This window comes from Capra hircus, chromosome 21 (genome assembly GCF_001704415.2).
Source record: "Capra hircus breed San Clemente chromosome 21, ASM170441v1, whole genome shotgun sequence".
NCBI lineage: Eukaryota > Metazoa > Chordata > Mammalia > Artiodactyla > Bovidae > Capra > Capra hircus.
This window is the reverse complement of record NC_030828.1, coordinates 32,875,309-32,891,229: the sequence shown is the minus strand read 5'-3', so window position 1 is coordinate 32,891,229 and position 15,921 is coordinate 32,875,309. Positions and strand designations below refer to the sequence as shown.

Sequence of the window (15,921 nt, the reverse complement as noted above, 5' to 3'; positions counted from 1 at the left end):
TTCCGGATCCGCCGCAGATTCCTACAAAGCAGCAAAGCCCTGCAGCGTGAGAGTTCCTCCAGATCCAGATTCCCATGACTGCCCGCCCCCCTCAATTTTTCCTTATTATATGTCTTCATGAAGCTGATCACAACTACATACATCTAAAAAAATGTTCAATGGTTTCATTGTTAAAAAAAATCTTTTTTCAACTGCAGATACATAGAATAAAATGTAGAAATTGCCAACTACCCCCTACCCCAATTCTCAAAATCCCATTTGCCTTGGCAGGGGTGGCCACTGTTGGCAGTTTGGGTTTTTGTTTTTTTAAATCTATCTATTTTTGGCTGTGCTAGGTCTTCATTACTCCACGTGGGCTTTCTCTAGTTGCAGCAAGTGGGGGCTGCTCGCTAGCTGCGGTGCGCCAGCTTCTCATTGTAGGGGCTTCTCTTGTGGAGCGTGGGCTCAGTATCTGGCACATGGGCTTAGTTGCCCCTTGGCATGTGGGATCTTCCCGGACCAGGGATCGAACTACTGTCCCCTGCATTGGCAGGCGGATTCTTAACCAATGGACCACCAAGGAAGTCCCACTGTTAGCAGTTTTGGCTTAAAATCTTCTAGGTCTCTCTCAATTTTTCACTTAATGCCATAAAGATTTTTTTTTTTTCATTTCATTAAACATAAATTTCTGTCATTCTCTTTAACTGCTACAGAGAAACATGTCTTAATTTAACATTTCCTTAACAGGAATCAATCAGGGCTCTTCACCTGAACCACAGAGCACAAAAAATTATTCAAATGTCTATTTTTTCAGTTCTCCCAAAGACGGTACATAATCAGTGCCATTCTACATATGAAAAAAGATAATACACATCAGTGGATGCCTTGGCAGGTATTTAGAGCTTAATCCCCTCAACAACAAGCAGAGAAAGGTTGTCAGCTTGACAATTCTATTGTTTCCTATACTTCGCTATTAAAAACTGCTTCAGTGAATATCTTTGTGCATATACATTTCCATAGAACAGCAGTTCTTTGGTCCAAGGACTGTCGGAGGGCCCAAGACATTTTTGAGGAAGCTGTGAGATCAAAACTATTTTCATAATACTAAAACATTGTCTTTCTTTCTAAAAAAACAAGACACAAAGTACTAACATTAGCATTAGCAGTATAAAAATAACAGTGATTAAAAAAAAAGCTGATGGTGGCACCAACCCTCTTAGGTATCTTTGTACTCTTTGGCCACACACTGGCAATTAAACAAAAAGGAAAGCTGGTCTGACTTAAGAATGTCCTCGTGAAGCAGTAACATTTCTTATGAAATTAAAGCCCCTTATTTCATATCTTTTTAATATGCTGGGTGATGAAATGGGAACTCCATATAAAGCACCTCTGTGTGCTAAAGTACAATGGACTCATGAAGGAAAGCACTTGAGCGAGCACCACTTGAACTGCAAATGTTCACACTTTTTACCTGGAAGAATAGCTGACTAGTCAGTCTGGGATGTTTGGCAGATATTTTCTCAAAAATGAACAAGGGAGCCTGGTACCTCAAGGAAAAACATCTGAGCAATATATTTGTTGTTAAAGATAAAATTTAAGATTTCAAGTAAAATTCTGAATTTTGATAAATTGGTACTGGCCAGCATAAGTGACAACTTCCCACTACTTAAAAGATGTGACTGATGAAGTCAATGGCGATATCAGTGAATGTGGCTTTTTTCAGGGGTGGTGTGGAGGTAGGGTGGGAATATTGTAAAAAGAAAACATGTCAACATTTGGTAGGTCTGCGCAACTCAGTGAGTTCACATTTTCCAAATAACTGACTGCATGAAGTTATAAAACCATCAAAGTACAAGATAAGCCAATGGATTTTGACAGGCTTATTGGTATTTTCAGTGATACTGCAACTAACCTTTAAGAAACTACTACTTGGAGAGTTTTGTTGTCATATCAAAGAATATCTACAATTATCTGAAAGGATATGAAAATACTTCCTTTTCTAGCCAGATTTTCTTCACATAGTACAACCAAATGAAACGGGCAGCAGACTGAACACAGAGGCAGCTGTGAGGACCCAGCTGTTACACTAAACCAGACATGAGACAGATTCACAAAGATGCAGAGCAATGCCACGCTTTCCACTCATCTGAAGCAGTGTTTCACTAAAATACTACTTATGATAATAACATGGAATGCATCTAGTATTGTTTTTTAATGAATTCATAAACATTTTCTAGTTTTAATTTCTAAATGTGATAAATATTACTATATATAATTCACATAAATAAGAGCTTTGGGGGGTATTCAATCTAAGAATTTAAGGGTTTCAAAGAAAAAGACTGAAAAATAACCTCAGCTGTAATAATAGTTGTAAGGCAAATTATTAAAAACCAAAGGTCCAGGGTAAAGTCGTCTGCATTTTAACTGCTCTGACCTCAGAATGGTTGTATCAATATTTCCCCCTAAAGTATGTGAAAGTCGCTCCCCTCTTCCCTACACCTCCCATAATACAGTTTACAAATCTTTTAAGAATTTTGCCAATCTGGTGAGAAATATACAATCTTATGTTTATTCGTACTGTTTCATAAGCATGGAGACTAAATCTGTTTTGTTGAGAAAGGGGCCTGGCACAGAGCAGCTGCTTAAAGTCTGCTAAATGACTCAAGGAGTAGAAGAAGCTGGCAGCGTCCTTCTGTTCACACCTCTTTCCATGTTCCAATCAGCAATGAGTCTAATCACACTATCATAATACCTTTCTGGGAATATAAGACATGAGATTTCCATTCCCAAACTTTGGGAAAGGAAGAAAGCCGCTTAACTACACAAAACCTGTTTTCTACTTCTGAAACTTTGTTTTCATCTTCAGAGAGAGGTCCAACATACACAATTTCCCCATATACAGGGAGGAAATTTCAAAAATTCTGCTAAAAGCAACACAGCCAGCCTAAGACTGCCATCCTTTGAAAACCTTGCTTACAAGGTTGTCCCCTGGGTGGGTTCTGGGACTGTGGATCGTGGGAGAGTTTCCACCATTCTCTAAATGCTAAGAGTGTCTCACTGTACCTAAACTGCTTGTACAAAGTAAATGGAAAGCTGAAAACCCACTTTCCTTCTGAAGTCTGGAATTTTGGTACAAGTTAGGCAGAGGGTACATACAGGACTAGCAACCTAGTTTTTTTCACAGCACCAAGTCTCCAGCAAGCTTCTTTGGTAGGTAGCATTTCAAACATATTGTAATTTGCTGCTGGAGGAATTAAGAGTGTCCTTGTGACTCCAACGGAAGCCACAGACTCTCTAGAAGCTTGTGCCGCTGATTTTTGTCACAGGCACCTTCTGCCTTTGCTGATTTAGCTGCGTATCCTTTCATTATGGTAAATCATTACTGTGGGAATGACTGCATCCTGTGAGTCCTCCCAGTGAATCACCAAACCCTGGAGACTCTGACACATATTCCTAAAGGGAAATTATTACTGATTCCTAAAACTCTCACCTCCCTGATGCTTGAGCATACACTCCAGGTAAGAGCACGGTGTAAAAGCCACACAAACCTCAAATTACTGTTCTCAGTAAATAGAACAATAGATAAAATGAAAACCAAGAACCTGAAAGTGAGCTAACCCCTCGTTCCGGTTAGTGTCCTGCTGCCGGTACATGACATGGTTCACTCACCGTGGGAGAAATACTGGTTTCCGTGCCAGATGCTCACGAAGCTCAGGAGAGGTAGTATCAGAATTCATGTATCGCTCCACATAGTCTGACCAGCGCTAGAAGTATAAACACAACATGGGTGTGGGGAAGGCAAAAAACCTGAACTCCAACCTCAACAGGTGGGTTAGCAAATTCTATGACTGAAATGTCTGAAATACTTAAATTTCAAGATTAAAAAAAATCTCTTTCCATAATGACATGCTTGGTAAGTGGTACTGAAACACCTTAAAAAAGCTGTGAGAATGCAAAACTTAAAGCTTCTCTGAGATACTTTAGAGTTATCAGAAGTCGTAAATGGTTAGAAGGTAGCTCACTGACAAATTTACATATAGTTCCGATATACATTATAATTATATTTTTAAGTAGATAAGTTCAATATCAAACTCTCAAAAATTAATAGAATGAGTATACACAGAAGTAGAAGGATATAGTAAACCTGAAAAGGTTTTTATTTCCCCACAGAGGGTTCTGTTAAAGAACAAAATGTATAGTGGCAAATGTTTGAAAATCAGTACCTTTCACATCAAAATCTGCATTTCTGGAAACTTTTTAAAAAAATTAAGAAGATTCGGCAACTATAGTCCCATAAAACAAGTCTCCTCCCCTCCGTATGCCCTCAGTATCATACACGATGCTTGCCTCTCTCATTAATATTATCTGCTAGACCCAGCTATGCCAACCGACTCACTCTCCATCTACTCTGTGGGGTTGAACTCCTGGCTCCATCTATCCCAACAGAAAATAAACATGACTCAAAGAATCAAGATAATACTGGGCAGATGGCACCTCATTTTTTGTTTCTTACGCTTTAGGAGAAAACAAAGCTGCCAACCATGAGATTCCCTCTGAGGAGAGGGCTTTACTGAAAGCTAGATGAGACTGCCATTAAGTCTAAATCTCTACCACCAGGCAGTCTCTTCAGTCGAAAACACGCTGACATGACCTGTACTTTAAGCATCAGATCCTCACCCTCGAACAGGCTAACGCTGGCTGGGCTTCTAGCAGACAGTCCCTACGCAGACTCTCAGAGCACAACACACTCTCAGCAGTTTCTACAGTATGTTCATCCATACCTCTGCTTCTACAGGATCATCCGAGTTCTCCTCTTCTGTGTCCAGAAGCTCAATGGTCAGCTGAACCTGGCCTTGGCTCTGAATGAACATAAGCTGCAAATAAGAAAGCTTAGTGTAAACAAAAGACCATCTCCAAAGCTGTAATTAGATTCTCAAGGGTTGAGAGTTAGGGAGGCAACAGGGTTGTAAAAAAAAATTTTGCTCCAATTGAAGAGATGAGGAAGATATTCAAAAGCTTAAGAGGTGATTAGAAGGCAAAGGCTGCTACCAGCAAAATGAAACGTAAGAGCTTCTTGTTAACATTTCATGTTTCATACTTCTTGAATTAGCTAAAACAGTAATCAATATCAGAAAGAGTGCTCAAATCAGAACCATAAAATGTCAATGCCATTTCACTTGATAATCTCATTTATGGGACTTAATGCAAAGATGTAAACAAGTGTACAGTGTTTTTTTGTATTTTTTTTTTAAAAAGAAACTTCCCATGCCAAACTGAATTGGAAAACATCAAACAGACAGCAGCAATCACATTTTCACCACAATAAAAACTACCCAAGAAATCACACATACCGTGGGGTAAGGAACACAAACCATCAACATTAAGAAGTGATCTGTTGCAATGAAACCAATGATATTTGAAATTTTGAGTTTTGCTAATATTATTTGTGTGATTTAAAAAAAAATTCCTATTTAAAAGCAATACACTGATAGGGGCAAAACCAAGTCATGTTTTGCACAAAAGAAATATCAAGTAGTGATGGCACACAGAGTTCCCTGTTGGGAATCCCAGGACTGTCAATGCCCCATCCTGAGGAACTGCTGCAGATAAATCACTATCGGATTGATCTCTATCCTAACTGCACAGTGATAAGAGAACAGACTCTATGCTTTCACTACTGTTAGACCATCAAAGCTTTGCACCTTGTTTTATGTCCCTGGATATGCTTCAGTGTCTCCAAGTTTATAGTCTGTGGGAACTTGAATAGAATTTGTATCCTACTGTTACGTGAAAATTGTATAAATCGTAATTATGTTGAATCGGTTCACAGTGCTTTCCAGGCTTACTATATCTACTTCTCTGTATACTCATTCTATTAATTTTTGAGAGTTTGATATTGAATTTATCTACTTAAAAATATAATATATAGTGGAACTATATGTAACCTTGTTCTATATATATTTTCCAAACTTCCTGTAAATGTGTTATCATACTTTCATAATTCAAAAAAATTAAAATTTAAAACATAAAAAAGATCACTATCAGAATCACATGGTAATGATCAGAGATTAGAAGAAAGCTTGAGAATCATTTATATCAATACTCTTCATTTTACATAGGGAAAAACCTAAAATTCAGAATTCTGATTTCTCAAGGCCACACAGCTAGTCAATAAGCAAACAGAACCAGAAACCAGTTCTGGGTTACAGTTTTTCTAGAGCAGCCTTTAAAAACTCCTCTTAATGAATTTTTTAAAATGACAAGAATATAACATACATATAAACACAAACATAATTACTTTCAAAATAGATTTGAAAAAAACTGTTCTTAGGAGTTTGCTAAAACCCCCTGGGGATTTAGGATGAATGACCTAGAGTGTCAAGATCTGTCCTATGGCTGTAAGGAAGCCACCCTTCAAAGTAATACTAAGAGTGTCCTCTACATGTCTGAAACAGAACTCGATTTCACCCCAACTGGCTCCTCACCTGACACCTATCTTGCTAGGTCTTTGACCGTGTGTTCGCCCCAACTCTCTGACCTCTGCAACCACTCCAAGGCTGGACGAGCTTTATTATTAGACTGCCCACATCACCCCAATTTGGTAATGGCCTCCAGTTGTAAATATGCCTCGATTCCTCCCCTTCTCCTTACTCAGTGCTACTAAACTGATCTTCCTGAAAGCTCAAATTCAGTGGGCTATTTAGTCCTTAAAAAACGCCTCACTGCTCACCAACCACAACAAAATTCACACCTCTTACTATGGCTATGAAGATCCTCTATCATTTGGACACCACCCTCCTCTCCTTTTTCTACATACCTCCTTTGCTTCATTCAACTAACACAAAGTCAAGCCACTGAATGCTTGCTATTATCTGTCAGGGGCACACTCAGAAGAGAGCATGGTTTCTTGCTTGTGTGTGAGTGCTCACGGGTACATATGCACTCAACTGTGCCTGACTCTTGCGTCCCCTTGGACTGCAGCCCACCAGGCTCCTCTGTCCGTGGAATTCTCCAGGAAAGAATATTGGAGTGGATCCCCTCCTCCAGGGGATCTTTCCAACCCAGGGATCTAATCTGCGTCTCTTACATCCCCTGCATTGGCAGGTTGGTGCTTTACCAGCTGAGCCACTGGGAAGCCCCAGTTTCTTGAATGGAAGAGCTTAATTCAATAAAAGAAAAGGGATACATACAAACAGCTATATTTACAACAAAATAACTACAAAGGTACTATTCTAGAAACATGAGCAATATGCTAGTCCCTGCTCAGCAAACTGAGAAAGATTCCACTTTACTGAAGTGACACTTAGCTGGGCCCTAAAAGACACGACAAAGGGGAAGACCAATCAATTTCAGAGAAATCATAACAAAGAAAATCAAACAAATCATAACAAAAATATTTGAAAAAGTACATAAAAAGAACTACAGTCCTGCTCCCCCAGAAACGGTGAAGGATGCGCATGCGAGTACACAATACACAGAAGAGGAAAAATGGGTGACAACAGGAAACGGGGAAACATTAATTAAAATATTTTTCTAATCATCTAAAAAAAATGAGCTTGATAATACTAAGCGTTACAGAGAAATAAATGCTCTTACCAAAGTGCACACTGGTATATCCTGTCACTTCGGGAGAGAAATGAGAATATCTATTAAAGTTTAAATTTTAAAACATGCATGTGCATGGACGCCCAGTCGTGTCTGACTCTGCGACCCTGTGGAGTGTAGCCCACCAGGCTCTTCTGTACATGGAATTTTTTAGGAAAGAATACTGGAGTCGGTTGCCATTTCTTCCTCCAGGGAACCTTCCCAACCCAGAACTAAACCTGTCTCCTGCAGCGTCTGCACTGTTGGGTGGATTCTTTACCACTGCACCAGGCTTCCCTGATAGCTCAGCTGGTAAAGAATCCGCCTGCAACGCATGAGACCCTGGTTCGATTCCCGAGTTGGGAAAATCCCCTGGAGAAGGGATAGGCTACCCACTCCAGTATTCTTGGGGCTTCCCTTGTGACTCAGCTGGTAAAGAATTCATCTGCAATGTGGGAGACCTGGGTTCAATCCCTGTGTTGGGAAGATCCCCTGGAGAACGGAAAAGCTACCCACTCCAGTATTCTGGCCCAGAGAAGTCTATGAATTGTATAGTCCATGGGGTTGCAAAGAATTGGATGCAACTGAGGGACTTTCACTTCACTTATCACTGCACCACCTGGGAAGCCCTAAAATATGCATACCCTACCCTTTTAACCGAGTAATTTCATTTCTATGTCTTTACCCTTAACATTACCACATGCACACAAGAATATAAATTGTAAATGCTGTTCAATGAAGCACTATTTGAGATAGTAAAAATGGAAATAGCTTAAAACATTCACCCATAGGGGAATGATTAAAAAAAAAAACACAACACAACTATGGCACAGGAAATTTCCTGGTGGTCCAGTGGTTAGACTCTTGTGCTTTCACTGCTGGGGGCTCAAGTGAGCCGTGGTGAGGGAGCTAATACTCTAAACAAACAAACAAACAAACCACAAGAAACTATGGTACATTCATAGTTTTAAGTATGACACGGCAGCTGAAAAACATGAGTTATGTCTATATAAACCAAAATAGAGCAAATTCTAAAACATATTAAGTGGAAAAAAGCAAGATGTAAAGTACATAGTTTAGTTAAAAAATTTATTTCTACATAAATACACATGTATATGTAAGTGCATAGAAAAGGGTTTGAGTGGTTATATGGAGAGTTAAACATGCCTAATTTTAAAAAAGCACTAGAAAATATGCCTAGAAAAACATGAAGTGAGAGGAGGCTGGAGGTGGGACTGGGCAGGGGATCTGAAGGGCTGCGTATGCTTAGCTTAATGCTCATACTATGGACTTTCATTCTCTATGTAAAACATTTTAAAGAAAAAGGTCACTGTGATGACCCAATATTCCTGGTTACCAAACCTTCTGTTCTCTCTGCTATTCTGACAAATGTGTTATCTACAGGGTGAGTTTACCCATTCCTTCATAGGCCCTCACCACACAATCTGTTAACTCACGGTAGGTGGGGGTGGTAATTCTGTCACCATGAAATAAGCACAGATTAAACTCATGATAAACATTTATAGATTTAAAACTATGAAAGGCTTAGGAACTCTCCCCTGTAGGGGGAAAGTCCTCAGGTAGTAGAGCATCACAACTGTGACTGAACTAGAAAACTCGTTTCCAGGTCTTTGATTCTAAATTAAGCCAACAGTAGGCTGAAAGTAGAAGCATGCACAGCTAAGTGAACAGTTTGAGGGTCACATCGTTAAAGTACATGGGACGTGCTCACTGAGGTTAAAATTTTGTTTAGCTTAGCTGTCTCTGTTCAGCCAACTACAAACCTTACTCTGGGCCACCTAAACCTATCCTTACATAAAGGCTTTGTTCAACTATACATATTACACAGGTGCAATAATAATATACATAATTTTGTGTCCTTTTATTTGCTTCAGTATTTTTACTAACATATAATTGACTTTTAAGAGCTGCAAACACACAACAGCTGCCATTAACCATTCCCACTAAGGGATGGGCATCTAGATTGTTCCCAGTCTCCAGCTACTGGCTTTTCTAATGAGCTATTTTAATGGTAGAAAACTGGCAACAACCTAAATGCCCAAATAGACGGGCATAGTTTTCTATAAGATACTGAACAGTCATAAAAAGACCCAGAGGTGTTGCTAATTGAGCAAAATAAGTTACACAGAATGCTTTGCCCAGTATAATCTCTTTCAAAATATATACAAACAGAAAAGTTTAGAAATGCCATCAATGATTATTTCTGGGGAAAACTGTAGACAACTAGTTTTTCTTTTCTCTACATTTCCTATCTTTTCTACAATGACCATGGATTACATTTTTAAACAATTTTCACAAAGCATTTAATACCAAAAAAAAAGTTCAGAGAAAATGAAAATCATATATAAGAACTAATTTTTTTTTAAAGGCAAGAAACAGACTGCCTAGGAGACTACTTTTCCATGTTTTTTATATTTCTTCTGATGAGTTCAAAGGAACTCCCCGGCACTCTAGGAGTGGAGACACTGGGTCGAAGCACCCTGGTGTGGCTCTGGCTTCTGTGGGTAGAGTCCCAACAGCCTACACTGCCATCAGCACGCTCCCCGACTAAACGAGTAGCTCTCACCTTGAAACAATTTTCATCTGACATGAGCTGCTCAGCTTTCCGCTGATATGCTGACTCCAGGAGGCTCCTTGACGTCTGTGTGTTCAGCTGGCCGCCTGTGGCCCCATTATTGTTTTCTGCCAGGTACAGGTCTGTCACTTGCACACAGATCTCATCACTCACGATATGCTGCAGCTGGAATCAAGCAAAGGCAAGTCATCAGGAACCAAAGTTACAGTTCTCCCCGTCATACACTTGGCCTTCCTTCGGTGGTTCCAATCATTCAGTTAAAAAAAGGGTTTTTTTGGTTGAAAATTTTAGAAAATTAATCATATAAAATCACTATCTTATTTTCCTAGAGAATAACCAAGCCAAAATCTTCAACCATATCATTGGTCCACGAGTAAAGTATTCATATATATTTAAGAGCAAAACCATAGGTAACTCAGAATGTGCTACTTATTTAAAATTCTAGTGTTGGTCACTTGGTCGTGTCTGACTCTTTGTGACCCCACGGACTCGAGCCCACCAGGCTCCTCAGTCCATGGAGTTCTCCAGGCAATACTAGAGTGACAACTCACTCTTCCCCACCCAGGGACTGAACCTGGGTCTGCCACACTGCAGACAGACTCTTTACCAACTGAGCCACCGGTTGGCTCATTTAAAGTTCATTTAAACTGAACCATTTAAAGTTCTAAGGTACTTAAAAATTGTTTTACATGAAAGAAAATTTCTACGGCTTGCTACCTTTATGGCACTTCTTTAACATATATCATTTGCTTTCACACATATTCTCATCTGATCCACACAACTACCCTGGGAAGCAGTCTGGATAGGAGTGCCCTGTTATATATGAGATAAATGTACATTTTAGATAAGAAAACTCACTGTGTGCTAAGGTGAGGAGAGGGAACTTGGAGAACCATGAAAACAAGATCCATTCCTATATTCAAAGCCCTGGTACAAAGTGAAATTCAACAGGCCCTGAAGAAGCTGTTGCTGAATTAATCTGTCATTGGCACTCAGCTGAAGGAGCTAAGTCAGAATGAATATTCTGGACCCCACGCCAATATTCTTTCTAACACATTCCCTATTTTTCCACATCTGATAATAAAAGCATAGTATTTAAATTTTATGCAAATAAAATCATTTTCAATACATGTCAGTCATGATTGACTACTGGTAACTTCTGTGACTATCTTATTAAACTCTCTGATACCTAGCAAGTTGAACCCTTCAGAGATTCCATTCTTACAGGTCATGATGATATAATCCATCATAAAATAAAAATTCCTTCAAATGAAATTTTACCCCTTAAAACACCACAGGATGTGAAAAACAGATAAAGAAGAAAGCAAAACATTAATTGCAATAACTATTTTACTTTACAATTCTCATAACCACTAAGCCATTCTATTTTTAGGAAGATACACTCTTTTTGAAGCACTAGTAACTATGACAACTACTTATTTTTAACATTTGAAAAAGTCTTAAATGACAAGTATGTGTATTTGTAGATAAACGGACAAAATGAAAGGTCAGACGGTGAGTCACCTGCTGGTGGTAGAAAGGCCAGCAACTGGAAATGGTTAAATTACAACCAGGCCATACAACAGCTTTTAATGTGACTGTTAAAACAATGCTTATAACTTGAAAACACAGGGGAAAGCTTAAAACACAGTGTTTAAGAGAAAAAAGCAGTGTTAAAAAAAAAAAGTATACAAAGCATGGTCTCTACTATGTAGATATATCTTTATACTTCACTGTTAAAGGTCACCGACTCCTTTCACACCCTCTTCTTGGATTTCTGGCCCCACCCAGTCTTTGGAAAGGGCAGCATTATAAATCTAGGCACAACTAGGCAACTCCCAACCCAATGCCAGGCTTGTCAGATTCTCTCTCCTACTAAACTGAAATGATACAATGAGTGTGTCCGGTAGACAGACATTTTATAGAGGAGCACCTGGATTGGAAAGGTTGGTCATGTCAGCGCTGAAAACACTCAGGGGGCCGGATGTTCATCTGCAGAGAGAAGCGTGAGGATGGGGGGGATGTCCAGAAAAGAGGCATGCCGGAGAGGGAAAAAACCTTTCCAGTCTAGTCCCCATCTGGTCTGGCCATACTTTCAGTCCCACACTAGACATTTATGAGACTGCCTATTGTATTCCTAAGCAAACCCGTATTAAACTAGTCTGGAAAAGTAAGCTAAATATATGGTTTGACCCTGCAATGTATATTCGACCTCAGTAATGAACTCTGGGAGAACAGCAAAGGATTTAAGGAGAAATGTTATGCCTCCAATTCAGGAGTTAACCTGAGAAGCATAAACATATGCTTTTAAAACACTAGATTTGGATTTCCGGATACAATCTGTCTCCATAAAAAAAAGACTGGACCTTATGTATTACTGACTCAAAATCATCACCAGGTGCTTCTAGTAAATGGACTAATCACTAATCTATTGTTTAAAAAATCAACTGTGGGCTTACAAAAAAAGAAAAAGCTGGTTGTATTGGATTTTTAAAGTTGAGCTGATAGTATGAAAGACTTTACTTCTAGCTCCAGCAACAGCGAACTTGTAAATAGAAACATAAGCACATGGTATGGTAAGCGGACTCTTATATAAATTTAGGGGACATTCCAGTGGTCATGTATGGAAGTGAGAGTTGGACTGTGAAGAAAACTGGGCGCCAAAGAATTCATGCTTTTGAACTGTGGTGTTGGAGAAGACTCTTGAGCATCCCTTGGACTGCAAGGAGATCCAACCAGTCCATTCTGAAGATCAGCCCTCGGCGTTCTTTGGAAGGAATGATGCTAAAGATGAAACTCCAGTACTCTGGCCACCTGATGCAAAGAGTTGACTCATTGGAAAAGACTCTGATGCTGGGAGGGATTAGGGGCAGGAGGAGAAGGGGATGACAGAGGATGAGATGGCTGGATGGCATCACCAACTTGATGGACTTGAGCTAGAGTGAACTCTGGGAGTTGGTGATGGACAGGGAGGCCTGGCGTGCTGTGATTCATGCGGTTGCAAAGAGTCGGACATGACTGAGCAACTGAACTGAACTGAATAGGCATTCGTCTCTCAAATATTATGACCATAGATGATTATATCCATGTAAAGATTTCTGTCTCTCAACATAAAGACCTCTTAAGGGAAAGCCTAATAACCGCTTCAACTTGCAGCTTTCTCCATAACAACTTTTGTGAAGATGCCAAGATTCACTTATTCCTTGACTTTGAGTAGATCCTATGAGAGGGGTGCAAAGCCACACATCCTTCTAAACTCAAGACTAAAGCAAGAGTACCTCACAAAGGATTCCTTTGTGATTTTACCTAAGGAAGGCACTTTCCACTTTAAAGAAAAAAGTGGGACTTCCCTGGCGGGGCAGTGAATAGGAATCTGCCTGACAACACAGGGGACAAAGGTTCAATCCCTGGTCCGGGAAGATTCTACATGCCTCAGGGCAACTAAGCCCATGTGCCCTAGAGCACGTGCTCTGCAATGAGAAGCCTGATCACCGCAATGAAGAACAGACCTCTGCTTGCCATAATGAAAGAAAGCTCATGTGCAGCAACAAAGACCAAGTGTAACCAAAAATACATAAATTCATTAATTAAAGAAAAAAGTGCACTAACAACAGACTGATACCTTTGAGAACTCAGAACAAAAGGCAAAGGAATGGAAACCTATTACATGTTATTTGCTATAAAATTATCATTGTTGTAAAGAACAACATATCTACAAACTCCCAGGGTACCCCAAGAATAAACCACAAAGCCAACTACAAACCTAACACAGAGGGAGTCTCAGATAGTGAGGCGGACAGAGTGTTATAAAAGATGTTATACAAAACCCTTCCTGTAAAAAGAACTTCAAATGTTAAATGAGGCAAGTCCATAGAATTACCAACACCTATTCAGACAGTAAAAAAATCCACCTGCAATGCAGGAGACCGGGGTCAGGAAGATCCCCTGGAGAAGGAAATGGCAACCAACTCCAGTATTGTTGCCTGGAGAATTTCATGGACAGAGGAGCCTGGCGGGCTCCAGTCCACGGGGTCACGAAGAGTCAGACACGACTGAGTAACTAACACTTTCACTTTTCACAGAAGAGAAACAGCTCACACCTGGTAAATGACATAAGAGCTGGGAAGACAGGTCAGGAGCTGGGGGCAAAACCTCACATCTGAGGTAGGTTCCTCCTCCCAGGGCACACTGAGCAAAGCAGTCAATCACATGGCTGAAGCCCTTCCACTCAGTTGACAGGAGAAATCCAACATCACATTAACCTCTCCCTCCCCTCTACAGAACCACCTGTTTGTTAACACTATCACATGAGAAAACTGCTCGTCTGTTCCCAGAAGCAAACTTGCCCCGTCTTTTTCCTGACCCACCTGTAGACGAGGACTGTCTCCCTCCCCAACCCTCGCCCGCACCACACCCTCACCTGTCTGACAATGCTCTGGATGAGTTTGTCCATGGTAAAGGCAATGTAGGCATGAATGGTGAACATCTCTCTCAGTGAATCTTCGTACTGGGACGAGTCTATGTTGCCATCCAGCAGGCTCCGCACCATGTCCAGGAAAGCTGGGTAATAATCTTCTACATCAACATCCACTGTGGGAAAGAGGGGAGAGGTGAGGCCTTACCCTGCTAAGAAAAGATGGGAAGAGACGGCAGGGCAAACCCCACAGCTGGCCTGAAAAGCACTTTACAGAACAAACCCTCTGTATTCAGTCTGCTGCAGACAGATGAGATCTGACAGGTGGCCACAATCCCAGCACTGTCTATCAAAGGAGAGTGACGCTGCAATTTCAACAGCGGCTTCTAACCCTCTGACTGACCAAAACACTTATTTACAGTACAGCCTGGCAACGCGTGACATGAGAGCAAAATATCCCAGGAAAGAAGTTTCTTCAAAAAGCTATCGGCTCCCTGCTAGGAGAGGAGCCTGCAAAGGGAGTATCCCCCCGATGGGTTACTTGCTCAAATAGCTATTTCAATGAAGCATAAACGGCTGAAGAGAAAAGGCAGAAAGAACTAACACGAGCACTGAGAAACCTCTTAGGAACAGGAAACTAGGAGGGCAGATTAAATCCTTTATGATGCATTTGTCAAAGTCTTTTTGTTTAAAAGTGGATTCTCAACATTGTATTTCACAAATTGCATCAAATGATCTATACCTGCTGCATATGAATCACCTCAACCACCAGATAGAAACCTTATCCGTTGTTACAGAGACATCTGGCAACTAACAGAGCGCACGAGGAAAGGTGGAAGGACTCCACCTTTAGCTTACTCAAATAAGACCTATTTACATGAAGATGGCAAATCTCATTTCCAGTGCTGGCAATCCAGACAGCAGTGCAAGGGGGCTACTGGTTATGTTGTTTCCTGATCTGGGTGCTGGTTACACAGGTGTATTTGCTTTGTAAAAATTTATTAAGCTACGCAATTCTGTATATGTGTTGTACTTCAACAAAAAGTTCACTACAATGAGAAAAATTTACAAAGAGAACTCTTTGTCTTTGACATTTAGCTACCTCTTTGTAAAGTTTATACAGGGGAAAAAAGGCTCTGAGAGCAAAAACTGAGTCCATTTCCATTTATTTGAAGTGTGATGGATTCATTCAATACAGGCAAAACAGGACAACTACTATTTAAGAGAAGCAACTGGCTTGAGTTTCCTAACAGAACATTACCTTGTTCAGATCCACAGCAGAGGCATGGGCTGTGCTACTGCTGTGAAAAATGCTTTCACGTCAGAATAAAGCTATGAGTTCTACTGG

General features: G+C 40.3%; 1 protein-coding gene across 3 annotated transcripts in view; it reads right to left on the bottom strand.

Moving 5' to 3' along the window:
* The window catches only part of SIN3A (SIN3 transcription regulator family member A), a 65,964-nt gene that overhangs the window by 3,696 nt on the left and 46,347 nt on the right, over positions 1–15,921 (bottom strand). For all 3 annotated transcript variants that reach the window (XM_005695121.3, XM_018065988.1, XM_018065987.1), the window contains exons 16-20: positions 14,580–14,749; positions 10,151–10,324; positions 4,761–4,853; positions 3,649–3,743; positions 1–21 (exon numbers count right to left, since the gene is read on the bottom strand). The exon at positions 1–21 is cut by the window's left edge and continues 187 nt beyond it. In XM_005695121.3, the coding sequence (XP_005695178.2) occupies positions 1–21; positions 3,649–3,743; positions 4,761–4,853; positions 10,151–10,324; positions 14,580–14,749 (553 nt within the window). The remainder of the gene's footprint in view (positions 22–3,648; positions 3,744–4,760; positions 4,854–10,150; positions 10,325–14,579; positions 14,750–15,921) is intronic.